The sequence below is a fragment of the Leuresthes tenuis genome, unplaced genomic scaffold, assembly GCF_036924035.1.
Source record: "Leuresthes tenuis unplaced genomic scaffold, fLeuTen1.0.hap1 SCAF_17, whole genome shotgun sequence".
Taxonomy (NCBI): domain Eukaryota; kingdom Metazoa; phylum Chordata; class Actinopteri; order Atheriniformes; family Atherinopsidae; genus Leuresthes; species Leuresthes tenuis.
The window spans coordinates 15,960,208-15,987,745 of NW_027325371.1; the positions used below are offsets into that span (position 1 = coordinate 15,960,208).

The 27,538-nt window shown below is 43.2% G+C and overlaps 3 protein-coding genes across 8 annotated transcripts; 2 read left to right on the top strand and 1 right to left on the bottom strand.

The window, feature by feature from the left end:
- The first annotated feature begins 907 nt into the window (after window positions 1-907).
- On the top strand, window positions 908-4,722 carry dhrs7b (dehydrogenase/reductase (SDR family) member 7B). 4 transcript variants are annotated; one of them, XM_072369533.1, is made up of 8 exons: window positions 908-997; window positions 2,243-2,423; window positions 2,525-2,738; window positions 2,829-2,947; window positions 3,177-3,387; window positions 3,609-3,701; window positions 3,801-3,953; window positions 4,284-4,722. In XM_072369533.1, exons 3-8 carry the CDS (start codon window positions 2,585-2,587, stop codon window positions 4,487-4,489), a joined length of 936 nt encoding a protein of 311 aa, XP_072225634.1. In that variant the 5' UTR covers window positions 908-997; window positions 2,243-2,423; window positions 2,525-2,584; the 3' UTR covers window positions 4,490-4,722. The 4 variants fall into 4 exon arrangements, with proteins under 4 accessions (XP_072225634.1, XP_072225637.1, XP_072225635.1 ...); XM_072369536.1 differs by having other exon boundaries at window positions 2,549-2,738; XM_072369534.1 differs by lacking the exon at window positions 2,243-2,423.
- A 969-nt stretch (window positions 4,723-5,691) lies between these two features.
- On the bottom strand, window positions 5,692-20,521 carry cramp1 (cramped chromatin regulator homolog 1). Of its 3 annotated transcripts, XM_072368378.1 has the most exons (21): window positions 20,429-20,521; window positions 20,043-20,137; window positions 18,252-18,628; window positions 16,164-16,369; window positions 15,917-16,070; window positions 15,419-15,502; window positions 15,224-15,272; window positions 14,938-15,023; window positions 14,160-14,283; window positions 13,874-13,955; window positions 12,741-13,682; window positions 11,463-11,640; window positions 10,932-11,104; window positions 10,755-10,829; window positions 10,575-10,656; window positions 10,287-10,397; window positions 9,805-9,962; window positions 9,321-9,507; window positions 8,497-8,664; window positions 7,979-8,124; window positions 5,692-7,744 (listed from the first exon to the last, which is right to left on the bottom strand). In XM_072368378.1, the coding sequence occupies exons 2-21, from the start codon at window positions 20,054-20,056 to the stop codon at window positions 7,631-7,633; spliced, it is 3,510 nt and encodes a 1,169-aa protein (XP_072224479.1). In that variant the 5' UTR covers window positions 20,057-20,137; window positions 20,429-20,521; the 3' UTR covers window positions 5,692-7,630. The 3 variants fall into 3 exon arrangements, with proteins under 3 accessions (XP_072224479.1, XP_072224480.1, XP_072224478.1); XM_072368379.1 differs by lacking the exon at window positions 20,043-20,137; XM_072368377.1 differs by lacking the exons at window positions 20,043-20,137; window positions 20,429-20,521 and adding an exon at window positions 19,010-19,379.
- An 884-nt stretch (window positions 20,522-21,405) lies between these two features.
- Window positions 21,406-26,591, top strand: jpt2 (Jupiter microtubule associated homolog 2). The gene is made up of 5 exons (XM_072368571.1): window positions 21,406-21,584; window positions 22,490-22,641; window positions 23,116-23,267; window positions 24,472-24,508; window positions 25,093-26,591. Exons 1-5 carry the CDS (start codon window positions 21,529-21,531, stop codon window positions 25,359-25,361), a joined length of 666 nt encoding a protein of 221 aa, XP_072224672.1. The 5' UTR covers window positions 21,406-21,528; the 3' UTR covers window positions 25,362-26,591.
- The last annotated feature ends 947 nt before the right edge of the window (window positions 26,592-27,538 follow it).

The window sequence follows — 27,538 nt, forward strand, 5'->3', positions numbered from 1 at the left end:
TATTTAGAGTTTTCATTATTTACAGAACTAGTTTTTCATTGATTATAAAGAACTGCAGTGCATTTGTAAATGTTCGGCTGTTTACAGACATCTCAGAATTTATATCCAGGTGCTAAAGGTTTTCTCACACAAGTGAAGCATACAATTTCCGAATAATTAGGCAATGTGTATGGCACCAGTTCAGACTGCTGAGACGCAGGATGCTGGCTGAGAAGAGTCCATGGACAAACTAGCTCTACTGCCTTCTTCACACTGACACACTGCCTCAGTAGGCTCAACTTTGTGCGTCTCCTGTGGAAAACCACAGGCACGCAGTTATGCAGCACTTGCATTTCCCTCTTGACATACATTTTAGATCAATAAAAAAGCCTTTATTACTAAGAGATGATGCCAGAACCAGCTTTGCTATTTATTCTCTATAGTTTATATATAATACAAGATTACTGAAGTATTCAGATTGGCCTTTTTTTCAGCTTACTCTCTGAAACTAGTCCAGTGGAATATTGCCATACACAAACCAGTTTTAAGAGGCACTGCTTGGTCTCTTGTCACAGGTATGTTCCAGCCATCACGCAGAGCAGTAGGATGTGTATGTGACTCTTCTCAGCCGACTGTCATGCTAGAATTCACCTGATGTTTTATTCATTTGTGTTAATGTAGTCTGGATAACCCTTTTCCAACCAAAATGAATAACAGCTTGTCCAAATGATTTTAAAAAGTGTTGTGACGAACACATATTTTCCTGATTAAAGTCAATGAAAACATAAATAAACTGCTATGTGTATATTTGGCGGGATAAGCAGATTCAGCAATATCTCAAAAAGATCTAGAAACTTATAGGTGTATGAAACTTCAACTCCCGCAATCCTTCGCGGTGGCTGCGCAAAAGGCAGTCGCCTGTCGTAAAACGTTGAGTTTTGTGTCAGTCAAGCCCCGGAACTGCTCATTTTCACCAACACATGCTGCCTGTTCTTTATTCAGCCAAACAACAACTCCGGTGAGCTCTTAAATAGGTCTGGATACAATACGTGTTTGTGAATTGTCATTCTTTGAACTGTCGATGCTAGCTAACGTTAGCATTAGCGTTATTAGTCAGTTCATTTCGTGACATACCACCATCCCGTGCACAGAAAACTAACGCAAACTCCCATTGTATTCCATGATGTTTAAGGTTTTAACGCCACACATGCATTGGGTGCAATTTTAACCAACCTTAACAACTTTGTGTAGGTTGATACATTTGAATAGCAATTGTTCTTATTTTCAAAATGGCTTCAGATGACATACATTGTCAGAAATCATCAGATATCTGCAGCAAAGTGCTGAAAAACTGTTTCAAATTGAATCCTACCAAGGAGAGACTTGATCTAATAACGCAGACAGTCGAGTGATTGTTTTCACAATAGTTGTCAGCTGCGAGAACAGACAGACAAGGTCATCAAACCTACAAATACACATAGACTGAAAAAAATTCCATTAGTTCTGACCTTAATCTCAACAAGTTCAGTACTGATTGTTTGAAGAGTTGTCATGGCTCATTTGACTGAAGTGTACACAGATGTACCAACATCAGATCCCAAGAAAAATCTTCAACCATTTGTAGTAACTGTTGACACTGAAATACACTTTAATTTTCATATCACTTTGTACTAAAACAATACACACAGAAGTGTTGGAAAAGATAGTTGAAGGCCTTTAAAACCAGTCACATAGTTCTGGTTTATTTCTATTCTCTCCAAAACTAGATTCCCAACAAAAGAATAGCTCCATAACAAGCTATTGTTTGCATGATCAAAGATACTATTTGAATAAGTCATTAATCCTGTAAATCATGACAAAGTATAGAAAATAATCACGAGTGGTACAGTCTCCGTTTGCTTGCTTCGTGTGAAGTTCAGCTCAGTTCCAGACAACAATACATGTTTTGAAAACAGAGCGAGGAGTTTTATGAATACATCTTTATCAAATGTCGTGTTGATTCTAATGATATTAGGAATCTGACAAAACGAGAAAGATTTTACATATTGATTAGGGGCTGACCAATACTGGCCTATCACAAGCACATATGTATCTGTGTATATGCTGTCTGATGTGAACAGATGTGAACAGATGTGAAAACACCAGATGACACAAAAAAATTAACTTGGCCGATTAAGAAATGGCTCGATATGATCATATGCACCACATACACAGTCATTATACGTGTGAGTCTGACCTTATCGTTGTTTAAATGCTCCATCAGAAACAGCCAGGTTTTCCACTGGTTGGCCAACAACAGTCTCAACGCTGTCTGACTGGAATTCTACTCGGAGCTTGTCCTCCCGATCGAACATGAGATTTCACAGTGGGATTGGACAATATTGCTCCAGGCTTTTTGTAGAAATAGGTCCACCAGCAGCCTAGTGCGAAGTTTGGACCAAAGAGTCAGTCTGAAATTTTAGTTCAACAATAAAACTATTCTTAAATGAATGCAGTTGCCTAATCAAAGTGCTTGCAGTGTGATTTTTATTTATTTTTTTTTCAGCGAAAAGTGCCTTTGTGACCGCAGGTCGTTTCTGAGGAGCAGAGGGAGTGATTTGCAGTCATGGAGCGGGTCATGGGAGGAGGAATGCTTCCACTGGTTTTAACAAGCGTGGGAATCTTGCTGCTGTATCGAGTACTCGTCCGCCTCAGACGTGGAGTTTCTGTGCAAGGTGCAGTCGTGATCATCACAGGGGCCAGCTCCGGACTTGGAAAAGGTTGGCCAGCCGCTCATTACCTTTTCAGCTGAGCTGACTGATGAATGAGCTCTGACCTGTAACAATAAGTATCTTTTTTTTGTGCTGCAGAGTGTGCACGAGTCTTTCATGCTGCAGGTGCTCGGCTTGTGCTGTGTGGAAGAGATGCAGCCCGCCTGCAACAGGTGGTGAAGGAACTTACAGAAAGTGCAGCCGATACGCAGCAGCAGGCATGTTCACACACACACACACACACATGAATTTATAACTTATTTCCTCTCATTAAAAAAGTAATTCTGGGGTGAATCCCAAGCCTGCACTGTGTCAGTCATTATTATTTCGCCCACCTTTATGAAGAGAGACAGGGCTATCTATCTATCTATCTAACTAACTATGGGAATAAAGATTTTTAAATGAATGGAGACAGCAGATAACTGCTCTCCTTTGTTCATCCAACAGACTTTCACCCCCAGCACTGTCGTCTTCGACCTGGCTGACGCCGACACCGTGGGCAGAGCTGCAGAGGAGATCCTGAAATGTTATGGACAAGTGGACGTCCTCATCAATAATGCTGGAATTAGTTACCGTGGCAACATTCTGGACACCCATATTTCAGTTCAGCGGGATGTTATGGAAACAAATTACTTTGGACCAGTTGCTCTTACTCAAGGTTAGTGAGAAGAACAGTCTGGTTCGTGTAATTCTGATTTGTTATTTGATTTTTATTGTGGTTGCCTGATCTGAGCTGAGTAAAGTTTTAAAAAAAATTATTAAAGAAGCCTGAAAAGTACATTGGAGTCAAACCATGGCTCACATCTTATAATTGAAATTAACTGGGAATCAGTGTATGTCTGGGACTGATTTCTGTTTCTTTCTTTCCTTCCTTCACAGCCCTCCTGCCCTCCATGGTCCAGAGGCGCGGCGGCCATATTGTGGTCATCAGCAGCGTCCAGGGAAAGATCGCCATTCCTTACAGATCAGCTTGTAAGTTCTCTGTATCAGACGTCGTAGGCAAGAGGGGTTTTCTTTTTATCTATTTTATTTTTTTGTAAATGACAAAGTGTTTGTTTACAATGTGACCAGATGCAGCCTCTAAACACGCCACCCAGGCCTACTTTGACTGCTTACGGGCAGAAATTGAGCGCTACGGGATCCCAGTGACAGTGATCAGCCCCGGGTACATACGAACCAACCTGTCAGTCAACGCCGTCACCGGAGACGGCTCCAAGTATGGAGGTGAGGCAGTGGGTGGGGTGGGGGCACGGGACTCTTTTTGACTAAAAAGAGCTAATTTGTTTGTTTATACATATTGTGCCTCTTGTACGACTTCTTGTCAGTTGTTGAGGAAGAAAACTGTGGTCCGGTGCGTTTGAAGCGCTGTTATAAACCATTATTTCAGTGCTACTCCAAAGGCCTGTTTTGCTTTTCTATAGGTGGAGTATTGAATATGTGGACTGATAAAGAAAAACTGTGCTTTCACCCTAGTAATTGGAACAGCTTTCTGTATAACGTTGAACTCAATGGATCTCTCCTGTTTGTTTCTCATCTTTGCAACACTGCTTTCAGTCTTGGATAAAACCACAGAGACGGGTTGGGACCCCAGGGACGTGGCCCACGCCGTCCTGAAGGCCGTCCGTCAGAGAAGCAAAGACGTTGTGTTGGCTGGACCTGTGCCCACTGTGGCCGTCTACCTCCGCGCACTGTGGCCTGCGCTTTTCTTCAAGCTTATGTCTTCTCGCGCTCGCAAAGAACAGAAACCTAAAAGCGAGTGACGCAGCAGCGGGTGGGGACCAAATCAGGAACCCGGCTGCCGTAAATGGACCCCAAGTGGACTTAAGATGCGGACGGATGGAGCTCTTCCTTGTACTGGTGGACTTGTTAGCAATGTAAAGAAAACCCATGTGTTGTTGTAACCTTTGTAACACGCGTGACTTACCAGGTAAGTAAAGCTGGATTGTTCATTGTCATGTCTGGAAATAAAATGAGTCAGAATCCCTTTTTAAAATCAGAGCAGGAACAATGGTTTGTATTTAATTAGTCAGAACCACAGTATACCGTGGTCGAGCTGATGCTAGGAGTGAAATATGAGAAATACAGGGTTTGAGCAAATGATTTTGACTTATTTGCACTTCTGCAGGAGGACAACTGTTACAGTTCCTCTGCTTTTTTCAACAATCAAGCCGCACTTGACATGTTTTTGGGACGTTCGTTCCATGATGGCGTTCATATAGTCATTCTATGTAAGAGAAATGTTGCTTATCTCTGTCCAGAGGGGAAAAAAAAAGAAAAGTTTTGGGTTTCCTGTTCAACTGAGGCTGTTTTCACACACACTTCCTTTTTTCAGGCTGGATAAAGCAGTATCCCGACTCCTCTGTGTTAGTCTACCATGTACATTTCTGTTACTTTAATGGGAACAGTAAGAGATTCAGCGGTTGCCGAATTACCTTCCAAAAAGTGCAACCAGACCGTAAAACGTCCAAAGCAATTTAATTGACGTGCGGTGGGGTCGAGGGATACGGAGACGCCAATCCTTAACGTGTTATTGCAAGGCGGTGGAGCTCGAATGTCCTGCAAAAGGCTAATTTACAGTCAGAAATCACAGAAGTAAGACTTCAGCACCACATTATCATTCTTATATTAGAAATGGACCCTGAGAAGCAAGACTGCCTTAGTTTTAAGGCAAGGAGAAATCTACATAACGATCAGTAAAATAGTAGCTCAGAAGGGAGTCGTCAGGCATGAACAACAGCAGGGCCTGAGCCACGGGGGCATTTCCCCTGCTGTGGATAAGTTCCTCCATGTGTTTAGTAAGCATGACAAAAGCTTTACTGTTCCTCAGCTGACAGCTATGCTGCAACACTTTTTAGGTATATTTGTAGTTTAGGGAGTGGGGGTGTTTCATATCAGCCACTTTTTCTTTTTTTAAGATCTGTCCAAGAACTTTTTTTGAGCCGGTTTTCCACCACACAATGAATCCAAGCAGCAGGCAGAGTTTTATAACTATCTTTATACACGGATTTAAAAACACCTTTTACAAACTGAAAACAGGATTTTTTTTTTCCTTTTAAGATGTCACCTTAATATTAAGTTAAACAGAAACCACTTTTTTCTTTTCCAGAAATGTTAACAATAAATAGTCCAAATAACAATTTACATTATGTTACACAAGTGCAGTGAATATTGGAATAGCCATTTGTACAAACAAATCCTTCTACGGAAAAAGACAAAGCCTGCCATTTATTCCTCATTAAGAATCTAGTGTAACACGATGAAGCTTTTACAGATGTCTTTCACAAATTGATATATAAAATTTCTTTTAAAAAAAAAAACAAAAAAAAACAGCAACAAAAGCTTTCACTTTTGTCAAGTCAAAGCCCTCGAGATGCTCGAAAGGAAAGCAGTCTCTTAAAATCACATTTGTGGAATGATGACAGGAGCACACCTGCAGTTTCCACTCGATGCTCGTTCGTTTAAATTCCGAACGCACACAGTTTGGACTTGACGGTCCCCCGTTAACGGGACATTGAGAGTGACACTGCAGGGAATAGGGTGGCTGCCTCTGTGGATACGCTCGCCTGTAATCTCATCACCATAATTGAACAAGGATCACCATGTTTGGAAGCCTATCACACCCACATTAGTTATAGTGTTGTTTTTTTAAATACTCCAGCACTAGGCGAAGCCAATTAATGTTGTGGGTTTCGTTTTCAAAGAATAAATGCAAAAGTTTGAGGAAAAAAAACTTTAATTGAGCCGAGTCATCTATGGCTTTAGTGTTCGACTTAATTACATTCTTCTGAGAGCTCGCTTTCCTGAACTTCAAACTGAGTGTAAAACTACTTTTAGTACCTGTGAAATTGATCATTTCTGCAAATTACAATGAATACACGGTGGCAAGAAGCACATCTGAAGAAATCAGCACTGCGAGATTACTTCAAGAGTCGAGATAAAACGGCACTATTGTTGCGAGTCATCAACGCAACAAATGAAACGTGGAAGAAAACGTGTCGAAAGTTTTCTTTTCAAACCCCGTATACAAACAGAAGCAACACGTAGGCCCCTTTCCTGTTTGTACTGCCATTTCAGCCTGCTTTAAAGCGGATGAAAATGGAACGTGACGGGCGAGGGACGGAGAAAAGATATGATTTCAGAGCAAAACTCAACGGGTACGGGTGTCAAAGGTGATCGACAAGCTGCCAGTCTGCGTGTGGCTGTGAAAGGTGACACTAAATTGAAAACATTCACGATTAAAATGCAACCTATAAAACCTGAACTGATAAGAGATGAAGGGCGCATGACACGGAGGCGAAGAAGACAGATTGTACCTCTTCTTTGCACGTGCTGTGATGTGCTCCACTTTTGCAACCCAACTAAAACGTAAAGTACCTCACAGCACTGCACCTAGTTTTCAACTGCCATTAGTTTAAGGAACAAAAAAAAAAAAAAAAAAATCACTTCAGTGGCCAACGGTTTTGGATCCGACTTGCACATTTTGGCAGATCTACACATTTGGGGGGGTCAATTTGATAGAAATCAGAATACACACAAACACACACGCGCGCACACACACACACACACAGAGAAAGAGCAGGACGAGACATTAAAGACTTAAAAATATTTTGTTCAGATATGGCATTGCATTTTCCTGTACATGAGGTTGTGTTTTGTAAACCCATTTATTCATCTAAAGTGTTAGTTTTTAAAGGGCGTTTTACCTTAAAGAACAGTTCAGTGAAACCAACTTCCTCTAACAATGGCCAAGGTTCACCGTCATTATTGCACTTTTACAAACAGGGCAGCGATGGCTTTGGGGAAGCTGGACTTTCTCCACTATCGTCTCGAAGTCACCGCTCCTCCTCTCCCATCCGTGACTCCTGTCCTTCAGATGGCGGCGGCTCGGTGGAACCAGGCCCTCATGGTGGTGGGAGGGAGGGCTCGGTCACAGCCAGCTCCTGAGCCAGGTCATTGAAGCGAGCAATGTAGTCCACACTGCTCTCACTCATCATGCAGGCAAGCTGAGAGTCCATCTGCAATCACAAACAAGAAAGGACTAAAACACTTTAATACTATACTTTTCTACAAACTCTGTCCAAGAAGATTCTTCCCACTCATATCTATCCTTTAAATGCTGAGTCACAGTTGTGTGCCATCTAATTATCTGACACTTGCAAACATCCACCTTCCCATGTTGACACAATCCAACACAAACCAGATGCGAATAAAAATAATTAGATTGTACACAACAAAAGGAACTGACTTACCTCAGCCACGTCGGGAAGGCCACGGGATTGGAAGGAATCATGGGAATTGCAGTCCAGGAGGCTTGGACCAAGCAAAGCTGTGCCACTGGAGGGGCCAGAGGGGGTGAGGGTGGTTCGCCTTCCCTTATCAGGAGAGACCATACTGGCTGGAAGGGGGTAAAAGAAACAAAACAACAAATGCAGAAATAAATAAATAGAGAGCACACATAAAGGATGACAATATGGTTGCTTTTTTTGTGCCGTCACATCACAGATGAGTGAGTGTGACTGTGAATGAACAATGACAAATATTCAAAGGCACAAAGAGTTCTTTTAGAGGCCTTTGCTCAAATCTATTCAAAGCCATTATGCACTTCTTTAGTGTCACTTTGGCGAGTAGATGTTCTGTGTTGTCTCTGCAACAAGATGATACATACATCTCTTGTAATTAGTGCTTGTGTTTATGGCCAACATTTTAAATTCCGGCATCAGCTCTTTTGAAAGGAAGCCCCGAGTTGACAAGAGTCATTACAACTTACAAAGGAGGCATCCCAGTGTGGAGTCAGATGAGTCGCTGGGGTACCACTGCGGGTCATGGCTGGGCGATGGGATCCAGCCTCTGGATGGGCTGACTGAAGGAGATGAGGCCAACATTTTGGAGTGGTCACCGTTGCCCAGCTTGGCAGGTGACAGAGCAGCCTCCTCACCTGCAGCAGAACAGGCAAACAGAAATTAATTCCCTTTATCTCACAATTCACATGTACACAAGTGTGCTACGCTCACTGCTCAGGTTTGCTGTTGTTGGTACAAACAGTTATGAATTCATTACACAGTATCTAAGCATAAAAATGCTTTAGCAAGTGGGACATTACTGCATATGACTGTTTAAAGAGACGCAGGTGGTAATAAAACAGCGTATTACTTCAGCTTTTACAACTTTTATGTATGGCTAGGAAGGAGAATTAAGAACCGGTTCCAAATTTTCCAAAGCATAGAAAGCCTACGACTCTGAACTTATCATTTCCTCTACAGATGTCAGCAGATGCTGGCAAATGTGCACAAAATCTGTCAGTATCATACACACAGGGCTCTCCAGTCTGCACTGAACACAAGACTTACAAATCACACACTGGCTTGACTCAAACTTTATTCTGTCTGGGATTTTAAAAAGTATGCCGGCGCTGAACACATGTAGTGTGTGAATATGGAGTCAAGAACCAATATGGGAATGGAGAAAGAACCGGACTGATCAGAAGCGCTGATAATGGCATTGGCATCAATAACGTCTTAGAATGGTGCAGCCAAGATTCATTTTGAACAACTTAAATGTCTTTATTTAAGGCTGGAAATAAACAAAACACACCGTAGTGTGTTGAGTTGATGGCGAGCTCGATGATGGAGTCACTGATGTGTGTTTGAGGTTCTCCAGGGGTAAGAGCCTCCTCAGGGGGGCCTGGCAGAGAAATGTCAAGGAGTGAGGCGACACTGGGCGGAGAGAGGAGCGAGTCTCCACCCCCAGTAACTCCAGGAGACGGTGGAGGCAGACCGTTCTGTGGAAACCACAACGTGACAATGTTCCAAATCCCATGATTAGTCGTTCTAAAATTACCACATCATGAATGGTTATGAATACTTGCATATTCAGGAGTAAAAAAAGTTTTATTTTGCAGTGTATTCATTAGAATATGAAAGTGATTTTCCTTTTCTTTTTTTTTTTAAACAAGAAATTCAGTAGAGTGAGGTATGATGTTCCATCAGGTTTTAATGTGTTTAACAGAAAAAAGTGTCACAGACTCTTAGCTTTGCTTCACTGTAAACAAGTATATGTGTGTGTGTGCACTACTGACCTCTGGGACATTTGGTTGCAGGAGTTGGGAGTCTGGTTCAGCATCAACAACGGGTGTTGTTGCGAGCACAGTGCGGTTATCTACAGAGCGAGAATCTGGTTCCCGGGAAGGACTGCCAGGGATGATGCCGGCAGACTTAGCTGCCAGGTCAATGGCACCTGGAAGAGTGTTAAACAGGTTAGGGAACACAAGGGATCTGTCACACCTGCACATTCAGGCGCCTAATGCGCTTTATCGATTGCTGATATTAGTTTGTCAAGAGAGACATTACGAGCTCTCAACCCCCATTTGAAATTTTAGTAATTAAACTTAATGACACCAACACTTTCACATAGAGCTGACTTATAAAATATTATATGTAATAGTTTTGTGATGGAAGAAGTTCTTGAGAGAGTGAGGGGGAACAGTTTTAATTTAGATGGTTCATTTCAGTTCAAAGGGTAACACTATGAGTCGTTCTACTTAATAAAAGCGGTGCATACTGGAGAGCTGGCTGACGGCTGAAGAGCTGGACGCTGCAAGTGAAGTTTTGGTCAGGGGGGGGCGAGAGGAAGGAGTCAGGCGAGTATGAATTGGTCGGAAAGATCCAGTTCCTGAGGGAGGAAACGGGAAGTGAGCGGGCAAGCAATTGGCAGAGTTGTTGTTGAAAAAGAGGAAATCATATATAGATATTTGGTTTTTAATCAACAAAGTAAAACACACTGAATAAAACTTTGCCAGAAGTTGTTGGCAACATTTTAGTTTTTAAGATCTCGATGTATCAAACGCACCTGTAGCAGAGGAGTTGGAGAGGATGGAGAAGGAGCAGACATGTTGAGGAGTGTCTCCTGTGGTCCTGGGCAGCAGTGTTCGCTGGGAACAAAACAGAGTGAGACCTATGCAGTCTTTTTCCTCCACATCTGTGAACATTTCAGAAACCGACAAAGGTGTTTACGTCCTTCCTCTTTTACCTGGACTACAAGAGGTTTCCGAAGTTGTCTGTTCCGAGGTTTTCTCTGCCTCGAAAGGAAAAGGTCTGACTGCATCTGCAAGGAAAAGGTGTGCATGTGTAAACAGAGTGTTTGTGTGGACAGCATATCAGCTCAGCCTTTCAACTTGTATCAGCACGATGCGCTGCTCCGTCTTACACTGATGGAGTCGAGCTGCTGTCTGAAGGCGAGCTGCGCTTCCTTGTTGGGGGAGAACATTCTGTTGTGTCGAGAGCTGTTGGGGGGTAGTGTGGTGGGCACAGCAAACACGCCGCCTTCCGATTCGCTGCCTGCAGTCGGACCCAGGAGAGAGCGAGGAAGGTTACGCCCACCTGAGAAGGAGAGTGGCAGGTAAGTTCCTTTGTAAAGAGGCAGTCATCTGAACTTACTGTATGCTGTTTTTGCAAATGTCCAATTGTCTTCGAAGCTACAATAAGTTCTCGAACAATAAAATATTCGTTAGAAGCAATGATTACTTGCCACTGGCAAACAAACAACTGCAACATCATCAGTTCATGTTATGAGAAAAATCCTCCCAGTACCAGAAAAGTCAAGTCAAGCATCGAAAACAGAATTTTGGATCTAATAAATAGGATTTTGTCAGTCTTCATACACAGACTAAAGGTAAATGCACATTTTAGCAGCATTGGAGTAGCAGCTTGAGAATATATAAAAGATTGCTAGAAATACCCGAGGCACCAGTGTTTGGCAGGTGTGCCCTGGCCACTCGGACAGAGGCTGGCTGACGGCCACAGCTGGGGCTGCGGACACCTGCGACAGGACCCTTCCCTGGAGGTGTGAGGGCCTGGTTTTGCTCTTCCTGGTGGCTCTTGAGTGGCGACGTGGCTGTGGAGCACATCTCTGGAGCCTGTAGAAAGAGACGCACAACACCATCCACCCTTAAAGCAAATTTCTTTTTGCATCCACTCATGCCTGTGTGACGTAATGTTTTTCAGTCTACGAGGGTCCAAAAGGTTCCTCTGCAGCTGAATGTGCGATGCCCAAATATCCAGGCGTCATCCACACTTCTGCAACATACTGCAGACCAATTTACATGCCTGTGCATGGGGGGCTGTAAAGTACCACAGGCACGTCTACAGAGTCCCTGTTGGTTCAAACACATAGACGGGGAAAAAATGTTCCCAGCCTAGGGGCTGTCAAAAAGTCTTAAAACTGGATATCTTAATTCCTTCGAACCAATTAAAATCGTGGAGGACTTATTACAGATAAGATGCATGTTTTAATAAAATGTTCTTGGATCTTCATCATGATTACCCTTTAAATTTATCCCTTGCTGCTTTGCATATTATGAATTTCAGCTGCTTATATTTTGTTGTTATTGTACTTCCTATCGCGTCAGGGCCTCGTTGAAAAAGAGGTCTTGTTCTCCCTGCATAAAGTGAAGTCGTGAATAAATTAACTAGTTGTCACGTTTGTCCGTTTCTGTGTCTGTGGTCTTATTATAAGACCAGTAACAATTAAACAGCACACATTCTGTTACCCTCATGCAGGAAAAACGACAGTCAGAAGAGCGATGTGGTAATAATGTATCTATTTATCACGTCCAATTTCTGGTGCAAAGACCTGGTGGTTTAGCAGCAATCTAAGGGTCCTTCTCTTTCTGCTACTTCGCACAGATCCACAAAGTACATCCATCTGTTGCAGAGTGTCTTAGAGGGCAATCTCAAAAACGTGGAATAATCTAACGCGTAGGCTACTCTTGAGCTTTGCTCCGCTGCAGATGAGACAGAAGATGCAGTAGACATGAACGGTTTTGTTGTGATGTGTTAAAAACTAGGCTGTTCAGTGCAGTTATAGTACATGGTTTTCACTCGTGCTTCTTTGGTCATTGTTGTTCATACCCTTGCTTCTTAGTGATTATATCCATTGTCGTTTCCCTCCTTTTGGGTTCAAGCTAAGCTTCAACCGCTGCAGCAAAACACAACAGTAGGGAAAGTAGGTCCTTACCAAAGGTTTGGGATTGACCTCAGTGGCAACCAGCTTGAGCAGGCAGCGCAACACTCGGTTTGTCCTGTTGGGCCTGGGTTGTAACAAGGCTTGTCCATTTTCTTGATTGCTGGTAGGAACCTCACTTGGCTGCCACTCGTACTCCAGCTGCAGCTTTCCTGGCTTCCCAAACATCAAGTAAAGCTCAGCCAGGGTGACATTCTCTGCATCCCGGGCGCTCCAACCTTCCTCTCTGATCTGCTCAACAGTCCGTTCTTTAGCTGGTGTTGCGGAGCCCTGCAACACGCCCTCCTCAGAGCTAATCACTGGAAGTTTAGCTGGTGGGGTCTGGGTAGCATCTGGGGACGAGGTGCTGCTGTTCTGCTCCTCTTTGCACTGCTCCGATGGGCTTTCTGCACTACTACATAACTTCTCCGTGCTTTTGGTCACTGCTACGCCGCCATTGGCCTCCACACCAGTGCAGGTCTTGCTAGGCTCAGAAGATCCCATCCCATTCCCCTCTTCTCTGAAAGCTGCACTCTGCTGAGAGGAAACAGGAAGAGACTGAGGTCTCTTCTCTTCTCCCTTTGCAGAACTGTCCGGTAATGGCTCAAGGTTAGAAGGCTCAGTTCGACGAGTTTCACCCAATACAGTTCCCGAAGCACTGGCTACAGCAGCGCTTCCTCGTCCAGATTTGCTGCCACCTCGAGGTGGCGGTGCTGTGTGGATGCCCAAAATCTGGGCAGCTGGCAGTTCCTTGGCATTGGGTCTGTTCTTGCCACTCTCTAGCCAGTGTACAGTGCAGGAGGCCTTGGAGTGAACCACCCGTGCCACACCAGGCAGTGTAGTCAAGGTGCTGTTCTCAGCTGGTAAAAGAAAGAGCTCCTCCTGCTGAGCTTTGCTGGGAGAGGCCGCGCTGGACTGACTGCCCTCTCGAGCCTCCCTCTCCATGAGACTCTTTAGCTGCAGCATCAGTGTTAAGGACCATAATCAATACATCATCCCACAATAAACCTCAAGGGCAACATACCTGCTGTAATTCACACGGAAAAGAAATGCATTGTGAGTTATTAGCAAAATGTCCCAATAGAAATATTTTAAGAGAATGTTTTTCTAAACAGAAGGGCTATTAAAATAAAATGTTTTTAGGATACAATCCGCTGGTCCTGGTAGGCCCACTTCTGTTTCAGATACTCAATGAGGCTGGAGACTTTCCTGTGGAGCTCAACCACCATCCTGTATCGAAAAACACACACACATAAAATAAACGAATGAGTGAATGAATCATTTCACAGCTTAATTTGAAGCTGGAATTCAAGCAGCGTTACGACTGGTCGAACCTAAACATCAGCTTGATGGATCTTAAGAGGCTGTGACATCTGTCAGAATCACAAGTATGGTATACTTTTGAAAGGACATTAGGTGATTGGCATTCCTGACCTTAGGCGAGGGTTGTGGGCTAAGCTCTGAACACGAGCCCAGGAGTGGTTACTGCGTGGTTGGAGCTCCACCGCCACCTTCAGGGGCAGACGCACCGGTTTCTGGTCCTCTTCGTCACTCACTCCTGCAGCAACGAAAAAAGATACAGCATCCCTCAATGAGAGCCACCAATAAAGCCAGAGTGAAAGCAGGTAGCCGTAGAGTGGGAAATGACCACGTGTGACATCGAGATACTCGTACACACAGGGTGGGCCTGCTGCACCCTGAGTCAATGTGTAGGGGAGGGGGGTGTTCTGCCTCACTCTCCTTCACACTGAATTTGGCTGTGTGACTTATTATACTGCTGCCTCAAAAGTGTGACAATAATACCTTCACCTCACGCCATTCTGGGTGTAGAAGTCTCAAACTTGCACAGGCTGTGAGAGACTGGGCTTCAGATAGCATTAGAATCCCAGCATCTGCCATCCTTTCTCTCTGTTCTTGATCTAAACTAATGATTTCACAAACTGTGCAAAGTGGATGTTACTGAACAGAGACGACAGCTGGCTGGAGCAGTCATCTCTCCATCTTCATCCAACTCCTCTTCATTTTGCGCCAAGAGTTACTGTGGAAACACCACCAGCCCACGCGCTGCCATTGTTTTTACCACATCCCCACCCCCACAGACCCTGTGTCTCACCAATCAAGTGGTTTAGTATTTTTAGCCGTGACTTTGGTTTACTTTGTGTTTTGCTGGCATGTGCAATGCATGTTCGGGTTTCTACATGCACATCCTCACCTTCTGGATCACAAAGCTTCTTCAAAGCACGGCACATGGGTGCTTTGATTCGCAGGTTCCTCCCCTTGGAGCGCACAGTGGTGGCCCTGGTGAAACAGAGGCACAATATTGTGATAAAAAGAAAATCCTTTCAACTACCTGTCCGTGATATCGGTGCTCTGTGTTCCAGCTGCTTTTGCACTGTTCTTGCATTCGGCACACGTCATCATGACCTAAAAATCGGTTTAATCTCTCAAACCAAGAACGTAACTGCGTTTTTGCAGATGTGCTTTTGAGATTAACTTACCCTTGCTGGATGAGTTCATTCAGCTTTGCCACGTTCTTATCATCCATTACTGTTGAACACAAAACCAGAGCCGGTTATGACATCGTCCCCCAGAGGAAACACGAGTCCCCATGACAGGTTTAATCCCATCCCAGGCGTCTTGACATAGCAACAGCAGAAAACTCGCAAAACAAACAACTTTCAGCCTTCACTTACATCCTCCAACCTTTTTACGCAGCTCAGCATAGCAGATAAGACCATACAGTTCTTGAGAAGATTTCTTCAGCACACGGGAGTACGCTGAAAAGGAAACGAGGCACACGTCAGAGGTCTGGTGTAATTTAGAGGAGTATGTATGCTACATAAAGATAACATGAGAGTAACACAGACAGCTTTAAGCAGGGAAAGGGCTTCAAGCTGATCTAGTGAACTGTGAACATAAGTTTACGGAGAGTCCGGTTGTCTCATAAAAGGTCTATTAGAGGAAAAATACCTTTTTATCGTCAGTGTATCACATATATAATCTATTTTTGTCTCATAAAAGGTCTATTAGAGGAAAAAGACCTTTTATGAGACAAAAATAGATTATAAATGTGATACACTGACGATAACATTAACATGAAAGACAATAAAGGCTGGAACTGAGGAACCAGGCCTTGTTGACAAGGTCGAAATTTCACTTTCCGTCCTGTTTACGTGGCGTGGGATGCTCACCGTTGGTGAAGTCGATGTGTTTGGAGATCTTGTGCCAGGTGCGGTAGTAAAAGTGGCGGACCTGCTCTTTGTTCTTCACCATGTTGGCTGGCTTGCCTCTCTTTTTGTACTTCATTGCAATGTTGTTCTGGATTGCCTCAAAGTCCTTTCCATGCTAAAGGGAAGAGTAGGAGAGGTGAGTAGAAAATGGAAAAATATATACACGTGGGAAATGTTTTACCAGACTGAAGTCAGCTGGACTTTTTACCTCGTAGAGCCCCTCAAAGAAGCTGTTTTTGTCCTCTGCGCTCCAAGACTCCCACTGCCGACGAGCTCTCTTCTGGTTACCAGCTTGCTCCTCCTTGTCAGCAGACCCTTGGCCCTTGGATGCCTTGGACACTCCTGGTGTGGAGCCGGCCACCGGCCCCGACTGTCCCACAGCCCCCTGGGATGATGAAGAGCCATTCTCTGCTCCTGTGTTACACAGAAACGGGGATGTACCAACTTGTGAGCTATGAAACATTCAGGGGAGAAGTGTAACTTAAATTAAAAACGCCAGGATTGAGATTTTGGTTCGACATCTTCGTCTAACATAGAAACAACCATTGTTCTGAGGTATGTGGTTTTAGAGATGTTAAAATACATGCACACAAAACCACCGACTGCCATTACAGAGCACAACCTGCAGAGCTTCCCCGTCTGTGGTTCAGCTCTGGCAGGAAGGCAGGAAAAGCAATCAGTCCCTATAGCCAGGTCTACAGTACACTGATCCAAAACCAACCTGTGGTGGGCTCCACTGGCCAAGTTTACCCCAGCAGAGCGCACAATGCCAGGAGGCATTAAAACAAACACAGACGCAGTTGCAGCACTGTGCCAGTTATGTAAACCGCATTTTAAGCATAAATAGGTGTTCATTTATAGAGGCAAATGCATTTGTGGCTCATGAGCAACAGCCTTGATGTGTTTTCCTTCAAAAAGAGGCACACACTAACACAGAATCATAAAACAAGTCAGCTTTCCCCTCTCGCTTTGTCAACAACAATAAAACTAATTCACCAGTCATATTTGACAAAGCACGGTAAGTCATCGACGTACTCTAAACACTTACTTCTGTTCGATCAAAGAGCCATTCATTTAAAGAGCCATTTTCAAAAGAAAGGAAAGTTGCAACTGTGCCACAATTACAAACCAAAACGCTTTATGAGCGTTTCTTTTTTTCAGAGCCAGGGCCCAAACACAAGCATTTCTCAGCAAGGAAGACGCAGGTTCCCGGCTCATAACACATGCTATAAATTTCCCACATACTGGATATCTATTCTCCTGTCCCACCCCAAGTCTGACCGTTGTATGTCTCCTGTTCTGTGTCTCCAGGTAGAATGAAAATCAAGATGATGATCCCTAATTTGCATGAATAAATGTGCACAGGTCCGCTCTCAAGTGAGTATAGAAGAGGGCTGATTATTTGCGATTAGTAATCCACAAAGCAGTCCTTGAGGCCTTAAGTAATCCAGTCTCAGTTATCGTTCAGTAACCGCTCAAACTGCCGAGGTTAAAATGATCAATTAACCGATGAGAGCTCCCGGGGTTGCTCATGTAAGAAGTTACTGCGGCACAGAGGGTCAACCAGACGGCGTGTGAAAGCACTCTCCACTTCAGCTAATGTGCATTCTGGAAAGTATGTTATGCTTTTATCTGATGTTTGTTGAACTTACATTTTATCGTGTTTTTTTTGCTGATGTGGTTCAAAATAAAACGTACTTACAACTGGCATTAAAACATTTTAACTGACCCACTGACAGGTTAGCTCACTGGATCTGATAATTATCTCAGGGTGTGTCTGGTCGCTTTAGCTTTCATTTTTGATTATAACCACTTCTCTCATATTTACACACACACACACACATATATATATCAAATGAAAAATGACAAACTAAAAAAAAAAGAAGAGCTTTCTGGAGTTATTCTGCTTTTCTGTCCTGGAATCCTAACGTTTTGAACCTGTGATTTAGGTTTCTTCTACACCGAGTTGAGGGATGCTGTAACAGCTTTGTGTCTGTACAGCCATTGTGTGGAGTTTCCAAGGGACCATGACTGAAGATACTCTAGTGGCACCCTTTTGCACAGAAGTGGTTCAGAAGATGATGTTGCACCTCGAGTTAGAAACGTCAGAAGTGCACTCAGAGTGCACCCCTAAGTGACCCAGAGGGAATAGACGGCAACTAAACGGTCTCAGCTCAGACATCACAGATAAACAAACAGAAAACACGGTCACGCGTTAAAAGTGAGAGCGGACCCCCCACCCCACACGCATATGCCACCTATGCCCACTCTTCTCCGGGCTGGTCATCCACTGTACCTTTCGATTTTGCCCCGCCATGTCCATTGATGGCCGAGCCGATTGAATCCTTCCGTATCCGTTTGCTCGGAGGTCGAACGCTTGATCGTAGAAAATGATGCTGGTCGTGACACGGAGGGGCGGGTTCCGCTGAGGTCTGGGACTGCTGGTTCGAGCCTAGCCCGGTTCGGTTCGGCGGAGAGGCGGGGAGGACCGGGGCTGAACCGGAGCCGAGACCCGTGGCTGATGGATTAAGAATTTCCACTCCGTCGTCTCCCTTTGTACTGCGCTCCTCGCTCGCCTGCTCTCCGTTCTCCTCCTCGTCGCAACCTTCGAGCTTTCTGGACGGATTCCTCCTCCCATCGACACCGATACCCTCCCTGGAGCCCGGTGTCATGCTGCCAAAACACATTCACAGAAATTTGTCACATTGGGAACAAAACGGTGTGCAGAATTAACTTCTAAAGACGACGTTGACTGTCTCTCAACATGGCCGCCGCTGTTTGTTTCAAATCCCCTCTTCAGTCCCGTCAAAACAACACCAAATATATGCATTTAACGTGATGAGATAAATTACACTGAACAGCTAAAACAGTTTAATAACAGGCGACGGTGTTTTAGCAAGTGCCTTTCGGCTCTAAAGCGGTATAACACGAGGATATTTTCAACTAAATTCAAATGCGAGCGCTTTTCACTTTAGCGCCCTGCAGAAACGACAACGAAAAACCCCTCGCTGCATTCGACCTCTAAATAAAGTGTTTATTTCACGTCAAATTTACCCATTTTCAAGCTCTTCGGTAGTAGGCGACGTCTTCTTTCTCTTCACCATGAGTCCTACCGGTTAGATTGGCGAATACCGATCAAATTGAACATAATAAAGCCGAAACCGCTCTCGCCGCTTTCTGTCCTCTCCTTGCTCCTGCCTCGACTGAGCTGAACTCTGCGCAGTTCAACTGTTTTCTATCAGCAACAATATTACTCAATGCATCTTTGCAACAACAAATACAATTGTAAAACCCGCAACAAATATGACAAATGAATGGCCCGAAGTGGAGGACGAATTTAGTAAGACTTGTGTCAGCGGAACTCATTTGAATGGATGAGGATATAGTTATATTAACCCGAGTCCAAGTGGACTTGACACTACGTCATTATCGTCTTCAAAAATGGTCTTTGCTAAAAGGAACATTTTTCCACACATATATTACAGTTGTAAAGCAACACGTAATTAGCTAGTATTTCCGTCACCCAACATATGATATGTTGAAATTAGAGCCAGGCTTTACGGGCAAGGGAGACATTAATACCTGAGGCAGTACATTTTTATAACGGTGATATAAAGTGTAAACACCCCTCATTTGGTTACTGTGTGTGGGGGGTATTCTCTTATCCTGTGATTTATTTACTCAGTGATAAAAAGCACAGAGGCAATTTAGAGAAATGAAAACAAGGTGAGGATTAAACAAACACTTTGACATTTTTTAACGCGAGCAGTATAAAGTGGTTAAGAGTACAAATGAAATTTAAAAAATAAAAATAAAAATTCCTGACTGCGAAAAAGCATTTTAATCCCTTAATTTGTGCCTTCCTAAACTTAAGTGTCAGGCAAATCAGATGTAAAATACAACTGACACGGCTGGCTGGGGAAAGTCCGAAATTACTACAGTTAAAACCTTTACAGTTAACTTGAGCTCTCGGGTGTCTTACACCTTGAAACATTTCATATATAAGCCTTCGTGTTTTTGTTTTTTTTTCTTCTGTTTCGAAATTTTGTTTCAATGTAACATGGCTTGAATTCAATTTCTTACTCACATCAGATCAAACATTGTTCCACAAAACTTAAACCACTTTGGCCTCCATGAAGCACTCCCAGCAGCATTGAGATTGCTGTTGTCTCACCACAGGTCCTGCGTTAAATCAGAAAGTTAATGATACTCAAGAAAGACGGTTTTCAAAGAGCTAGTTAGTCACAACTGTTGTGAATTCGTAGTTGTAAACTATATTAAATACAGTAAAGCATCCACTGCTTGTTTAACGTGGTACCTAGCATGGCTGATGTTGTTGGTTAGCTAACATTAACGCTTAGGCAGTCAAATAAGCTCTTAAGACACAAAAAGTCCTTGTAACATGATTACTACTTTATCCAGATTCTAAAATTGATTGTAAGATGGATGACTCCAGCAAGGTTTAGGAATTACCTGAAGTTGAAGCTTCTTAGAAGTATTCCCAATCGAAAGGCAGGCTAGCATTGCTAACTGACAGCAGCCCTACAGCTTGGTACGGATGACAGTTCCTGCGGATTGATTGTCCACGCGCTAAGGCACGCCCACTAAACCTCAAAAACAAAGCCTGTGATTGGTCCAAAATACACGAGGGCGGTAGTAAAAAATATGTCTGACAGACGATTTCGCCAATCATTGCCAAGAGGGTCCTACAGAGGACCAATTATCACTCCCTTCCTGTCTTGGCTTGTAAATTTTCCGATAGAAACTTTAAAAACTCAAAACCAATTGTCTTTTTACAATCTCACCATAACTGATCAGTTTTTAGATAATTATTATTTTCAAAGTTGGATCTCTACGGTGAAGGTAACTGGTACTTTGAAAATAAATTTCACCCAGAAAATGATTGACACTTTAACAACAAATCAGTGGTTGGAATTTAAAGGATGCGTTTGAATTTGTTACTGGCACATCCTGTGATTCATCCGGCTAATACAATAGATTTGTACAATGGATAAAATAATTGGTTATACCAATAGGTTATGCCTACTTGTTTACAATAAGGTGTTTTTAATCTAGTAACATTCAATCGCAATTTTTGTCTGGGTTGCCATTCCGAACCACATTGCTTTGGTAAATTCCAAGCTCCCTGATGAAAAACAAGCGCCACACATAGAGGTGCGATTATTGGAAGATGCTTGATATACCGGCGGGGCGGGGTTCCTCCCCATTTATTAAAGGACAATGTGAGTGCTGTCCTTAACGCTGGACAGTAAATGTATTTTTCAGATGTAACAGCATCTGCTCTGGTGTAAACAATGAAAGACTTCGACACAACCAACCACTTTTAATCTAATGTTTCTGGTCGTGTCTCACGGTGAAATTAAACGAGCGCACCTCATCACAGGCCTTGGCCGTGGACCAATAATATTCCTCTGTGTCACCGTTGGGTGGTCTGAAATTCTTACGGAGTTCTGTTAGGCACGCGCAGGCAGGCAGGGGGAACTTGCTGGTCGCTTAGGTGGCAAACCGACGAAGTTGTCTTCGGAAACTTGACGGTTCTAAACAAAACCATTATGACTTCGACGAACATGTTTCAAGGGTTGGGCAGTGGCTCAAAACCAAGTTCCAGGTGAAGAGTATGGTCCTGTGACTTGTTTATCTGAAAGAAATAGCCCAGAATGCGTTATTTCGATTGTATGCAAACGTTCGGTCAGTTAGTATATCAGAATGTAGGTTAACATAGTCAGAGTGGTGTTTTCTGGCAGTATCTTCAAACCTAAGTATCATATACAGTGCTTTTTTTGAGTAAACCGTGTTCTTAAAGTCCTTTGTGGTCGTTTAACTCAACGCACACTGGCTTAAGTGGTCCTTTAGCAAACTTAAGAGTCAAGATAGCTTTCAAGCTAGCAGACCAGGCGTTGTCTGCTGCGCCTGCGGAAGTGGGGAATGCTCTTCAGGCTGCTTGTCTTTGTATTCGCCTGTAACGTCGTTGTAGTCACATTGTTCTTATTACATGGGGTTAAATGTTTCTCTCGAAGGCTTCAGCTCTGGGGTCACTTTCACTCAAAGGCCGGCGACACGTATATATTCGACTCCTAATGAAAGATAGAAAGGCGTCAACCTAGCAAACGACCCTTTTCAGACGTATGGCGCCATTCCCGGGTATATAATCAGATAACCTGTTATTTGGCTGCGTTTGCTGTTTGTTACACTTGCACATATTTATAGCCAGGTTAACCAATGTTTTCTACTTGAAAACATTTGGTTGCCAGAGTGCAAAAACATGACATGATGTGATAGCACTACAATCCTTGACGTTTTGAGACGTATATACTGGCTGCTGCAGATTTTTTTTTTTTTTAGAGGTTGATTGTGGACCATTCCACATATGCTGAACACTAACTTTAAAATTAAGAAATAGAAACTGAATTTAAAAGGCTCTACCGATCACATATTTATCTTTTGCAAAGCGACACTTGTATGTCTAAATGGGATAAGATCCATTAAAGGTCTTTGTTTCATTTTGTCCTGCAGAGTGTTGCAGCCTCCTGGTGGTGGCTCCAGTAATCTGTTTGGTGGCTATGAAGAGGATTCTGCACCATCAAGAAGAGCTAATAAGATGGCCTCCAAAGTTTTTGCTCCACCAGACGAGCCCCAGACCATATCCAGACGCTCCAATCCACCAGGTCAGACCCATTTATCAGGTCCTATGAATGTGCAGAGCCTGACCACTCAAAGCATTTGGCAAGTGTCCAGGGTGTGGAAATTGTTACTTTAATGTGATAATTCCAGTATGAATACTCTGTCTTCTTTCTGCTTGCACACAATCCACCTACAGATTTTAGTAAGTGTCTGACAGAGCCAGCCAGTCTACTGTAGAAAAGGGATCTCTGCGGTTTTAGACAAAAACTGTTAGATCATGCTGCCTTATCGGCAAAAATGTCCTCATAGCCTCTCTGAGACGGTCCTTGAATAGCTGTGTCTCCTGATTGTGTTCAGTATATGACACTCATTTGCTTATTCACCAGGAGCTCAGCTGATGAGAACATATCTTAGAGAGGGTTGACTGGGTTGTTTCTGTATAATTATAGAGGGCAGTGTCATCTAACCACCGTCACTGCTGCGAAACCTAAACATGTCTCGGTAAAAACTTTGTGCAGGCGGGAAGAGTAGCGGAATTTTTGGTGAGCCGGAACCTGCGGCCCAGCCACAGAAACCGATGCCTCCAGGTGGCCCAAGCAGCAACATATTTGGGGCTGCAGAGAGTGCACCTGTCCAAAGCTCATGCCGAAGCCACCCAAATAAGCCAAAGGTAGGTCGTGCACCTCACTTTACATTTTAACATTTGGTTTACATCAGTGAATTTTCTGCCCTTAAATTGTCAGCTGCTATGATAAACAGATCAGCTAAAGAGCCTTTTAAAGGACTAGTTGACACTAAATTAGAAATGTATTCATTGTCTTCTCATCATCGTGGAAGCCACTGAATCTTTTTGATATTTTTGGAAAATGTCGGTAGTAATAGGGCCCTAGATTAGCCTACTTTGTTGGTCACACTAGCATGCGATACTTTATTAGTTGAGCATTTTCATATTCAAATTGTACATTAATAGCAGAATAAAATTCTACTTTTCTGTTCTTATTTATGTGTTCAGGACCTCAGTAACTCCGTTGACGCCCTGTCTCTGTCAGGTTTAGAGTATCTTACGGTTATTATGCAACTTGAAAGTTTCAACCCTAAACTGTGTTGACACCGTGTTAAGCTGAGAGTTGCCTATGTCTTAACCACATCCACTGATGCTGTGTGGTCAGTCACAGGATTCCGTGTTACACTGGTCTCCCCTTGTTTGCAGCTGCACTCGCCCTGCAGCCTGAACTCTCTTCATCGCTCTCACTACTACTCAATCAGCCTCTTCCCCTCGTCGCTGTGTATTTTTATTTTTTATCTAATCAGCTATAGACCGAGCTATGGTAACGGCTACACTTCTGTACATTGCATCATTGTAACATGAGTACACTGTGCTGATTAGAAAGAGTGAAGGCAAAGAGAGCAACAGCGCTGTAGCCAGGTCATTTCAACCACATTAGTTTCTGCAGACGGTTACAGGGACACTAAAGTAGCTCAATGATAATGCATTTGCATGAATGTCATCATGTCAGATTCAAAACGTGGTTTCTGATGTGACCGTTTGTCCAGGTGTGGAGCCCTCAGCTGCATTTGCATGTGCCTTGGTTCAGTTGGAAAGGTCTTTATGGACAGACCACTGACATTCAGTGTCAGCCATATTTTATCATTTCCTCATCTCAGAAATTGAAAATGTTGTACTTGTGACCCGAAACTATTCTATGTCCTGATAATGTGACCTAACAGAAGCTACCATCCTATGGCAGACATTTTGTTAGCTTTTCTGTACTTTCACAGCGCTGTTACAGAATTTGAATTGCTTTATATTTAGAGCTTTAAGCAGCTCTGATCATATGAAACATCTTGTGATTTTCTTTCTTTTTCTTTTACAGGACAATCTTGGTGTGGGACCTGAACCCGAGTCACCAGGTAAGTGAAGTCAGTAATTCTAAAATGAATTTTGTGAATTATAATAAATCTTTGAAATAATCTTGCTCATGGGACTCCAGATAGAAATGTCTGAATCAAGTGCATCTCTCTGTTGACCACTTGAAGCATGGGCTAAAGGTTTAGAGTATAAATGACCCAATATTGCTGCTTGAGTTTTGCACTGAGATCTTATTTTAATCGCACTGCAGCGTATACAACCTTATGTTGTCAGTTTTTCAGGCTATTGGGCTTCTGTCACACTAACAGTAGCTTTGTGTAGTAGGGAATTAGAATTAATACACCATGAAGCAAGCTGAAGAAAAGGCTCAGTTATTTTTATCTTCTCAGGAATACAAAGCTTTTTCCTCATTTCACCTACTGCTTATAAGATATGAAGTGAACTTGAATGCTATTTATTTATTTTTTTAATACAGCCTCAATAATTCTATAGAGATGAAGTCAAATGTTTTATCCATCAAATCTACTTTTTTTTTTTTTTCCAACTTGAATCGTCGTCTCAAAATGTGTCCTCTGTACATCACACGTGAAAAGGTGCTACATCTTTGTTTTATCCCCTCCTGAAGCTCCTAAAGCTCCTAAAGCCCCTGAAGCTCCTAAAGCACCCGAAGCCAAAGTCAGCCAGCCAGAAGTGAAGGAAGAAACTGCGCCTCCGGCTCCTATGCCAGCCAAGGCAGAGCCTGCCGCTGTGGCAGACCCTCCGCAGCCTGAACCACCTTCAAGTCCTGATGAGACAGGTCTGAAGAACCACGAGCCTCACCTGGGACCCAAGCCTCGCTCTCACAACAGGGTCCTCAATCCCCCAGGAGGAAAGTCTAGTGTGGTATTCTACTGACCAGCTGAACACACCACTTCTCCCACAAACGTTTGTGTCTGTTCACTCCTCTCCTGCTCCCCTGTTAATCTTCTCTCATTCCTTCACTCCCCTTCTGACGCTTATGTGACCTGTACAATACACCTAAAGTCGGCCCACTAATTTTTGTTGTTCACATCAGGTTCCTGGTTTTTGTCTTTAACTTCTTGCACTTTCATCTCCTTCCCCGACTCTTCCCCAGCTCTGATTCTTTGTATCACTATTACTATTGAGACCTGCAATGACGCAATCAACGAGTACATCGACTGGCAAGCTGTTATCTAATCACTTTGACTGTAACGCTGTTCTGTTATCGCCGTCACTGCGTTTTAGGCATGTCTAAATGTAAGCTGGAGGGAGGCACGTTTTTTTCATAATTTTATAATTTCATAAAACCTGTTTGAATTAAAGGAATGGTTTCTATGTTGGAACTAGCGGTAAAGTGTTTTTTCAGCTTTAAAGTGACCTATATTTGAATGATGTGGTGCAGCAAACGTTGCTCAGACTTCAGGCTGCTCGTTTTAAACGATGTTTGCATCGAGTCAGAGGGGTGAGGCGGATCATCTCGCCAACGTTGTGTGTGTGAAATATTTCCGTGAGTTTGGACATATTTTTGTGCTGCCAGATTGTTCTTTAGATAAGCGCATCGAATCTGTTTGGGCGAAATTTGACAATGTGTGACTGTATGATCTAAAGCCTTTATCAGCTTAGCAGTTTTCATCTCTTTTGCCTTTTGACCAATTGTTCCTAAATCAAAATGTGCACAACAATCTATTTGCTGTCGGAGCACAATCTCTTAGGATGCCAAAAAAAAATTCTCAAGAAATGAGACAAAGATAAGTTTCCAAATGTTTCTGCTTCCTCAAAGAAATTCCATTTTGATTTTTATGTGAATGTATTGTGCAGGTACTTTTCTGCTTTGTCCTCACTGCTTGCTTTATCTGAGAAAATGCCTTTATTGCTAGGGGTTGGCCTCTGATTATGTTTTAAATTAAAACGGCTGAAGACAAGTGAACTCTGGACATGCTCGCAGCTTACCTGAGTCCAGGTGGGCTCATCGACGATCACCTTTTCACCCACATCACGAAAGCACATTGATGGTATTCTGGTGCCGGCCTGCCCCCCCCCCTCTCTGTGTTGACGTGCCTGGCAGGCAATGAGTGCAGCAGAAGAAAGAAATCCTGTGTATTGCAATAAAACTGTTGTTTTGCATCTAGTGTTGGATGGTTTTGTTCACACACCCAAAACACAGAGACACTAAATCAACTGACATCCTTATTAAAAGCCATATATGGTTGTAAATAAAGCATCCGGGGCTTTTTATTTATGTAGTTTTCTGCAAACTCGGGGCCCCATGCACGCATTGGTTAATTGTTTTCTGGATTAGTCTCCATTTGACATACAATCTGAGTCCTGTCTGCTCCAGATTTGAAGCTAATTCTCGAGTCTCTGACACTGCTGCTTTTGTGCGGCTTTGCCCTAAGGCAGCGCTCTGCACAAGCAGCTTTCTTCCTTTTACTCCAGACAAAATGGCCACCCTCTGCCACTGGGTAAACTTTATTCTGCTACACAAGGTCCTGCATCAGTGTTTCACCAGCCAACTGGTGTTGCCAGTAGTTCTTGGTGATTAGGAAAGCTTCAAGCTTTGATGGATGTGATGTTTAGTTTACTTACCAACCTCACACCAAAAGATCAAGAAGTTTTTATTGCTTTTATGCTGCCCTGATGATGAAAATCTTGACTCATTTGTGGCAGAAAGGAATCATCAGTCAGAAACAGCAGAATTACCTCCAGCTGGTATGAAGCCACTCATTGTGCTAATCTCGGTTAAAGCTACGTTCTTTGTTGTGTTCTTGATTTCTGTTTGACTTTGACGCTTCCATCCTTGTGTTTCACTACCTGAGAGATGACTAAAGTGAACCTTTTTGATGTCAGCAAATAATAATGAAAGAAAACTTGGCAAAGCCAGTTACAAGTCCACCGCAGTGTCGTTGTTTGTCATTCCAGTCATCTGTTGTGGGCCGCTTCTGTGTTCTTTGTCCCTCTGAAGAAAACCGACGTGTGAGATGCAAAACAAAACGTTTTTATCTGCCGCCATCACGTGAAAAAGTACATCTAAACCCCACAGAAAACAGTATATGACTACAGGTTAGATAAAA

Coding starts and splice junctions, on each gene's coding strand:
- dhrs7b (XM_072369533.1), top strand. CDS start 2,585: ATGGAGCGGGTCATGGGAGGAGGAATGCTTCCACTGGTTTTAACAAGC. Junction 2,739..2,828: donor CAGCTCCGGACTTGGAAAAG/GTTGGCCAGCCG, acceptor TTTGTGCTGCAG/AGTGTGCACGAGTCTTTCAT. Junction 3,702..3,800: donor CATTCCTTACAGATCAGCTT/GTAAGTTCTCTG, acceptor CAATGTGACCAG/ATGCAGCCTCTAAACACGCC.
- cramp1 (XM_072368377.1), bottom strand. CDS start 19,059: ATGGTGAAGAGAAAGAAGACGTCGCCTACTACCGAAGAGCTTGAAAAT. Junction 9,508..9,804: donor TGCAACCAAATGTCCCAGAG/GTCAGTAGTGCA, acceptor TGGTTTCCACAG/AACGGTCTGCCTCCACCGTC. Junction 7,745..7,978: donor GCCTTCCCGACGTGGCTGAG/GTAAGTCAGTTC, acceptor TTGTGATTGCAG/ATGGACTCTCAGCTTGCCTG.
- jpt2 (XM_072368571.1), top strand. CDS start 21,529: ATGACTTCGACGAACATGTTTCAAGGGTTGGGCAGTGGCTCAAAACCA. Junction 21,585..22,489: donor GGCTCAAAACCAAGTTCCAG/GTGAAGAGTATG, acceptor TTTGTCCTGCAG/AGTGTTGCAGCCTCCTGGTG. Junction 24,509..25,092: donor ACCTGAACCCGAGTCACCAG/GTAAGTGAAGTC, acceptor CCCCTCCTGAAG/CTCCTAAAGCTCCTAAAGCC.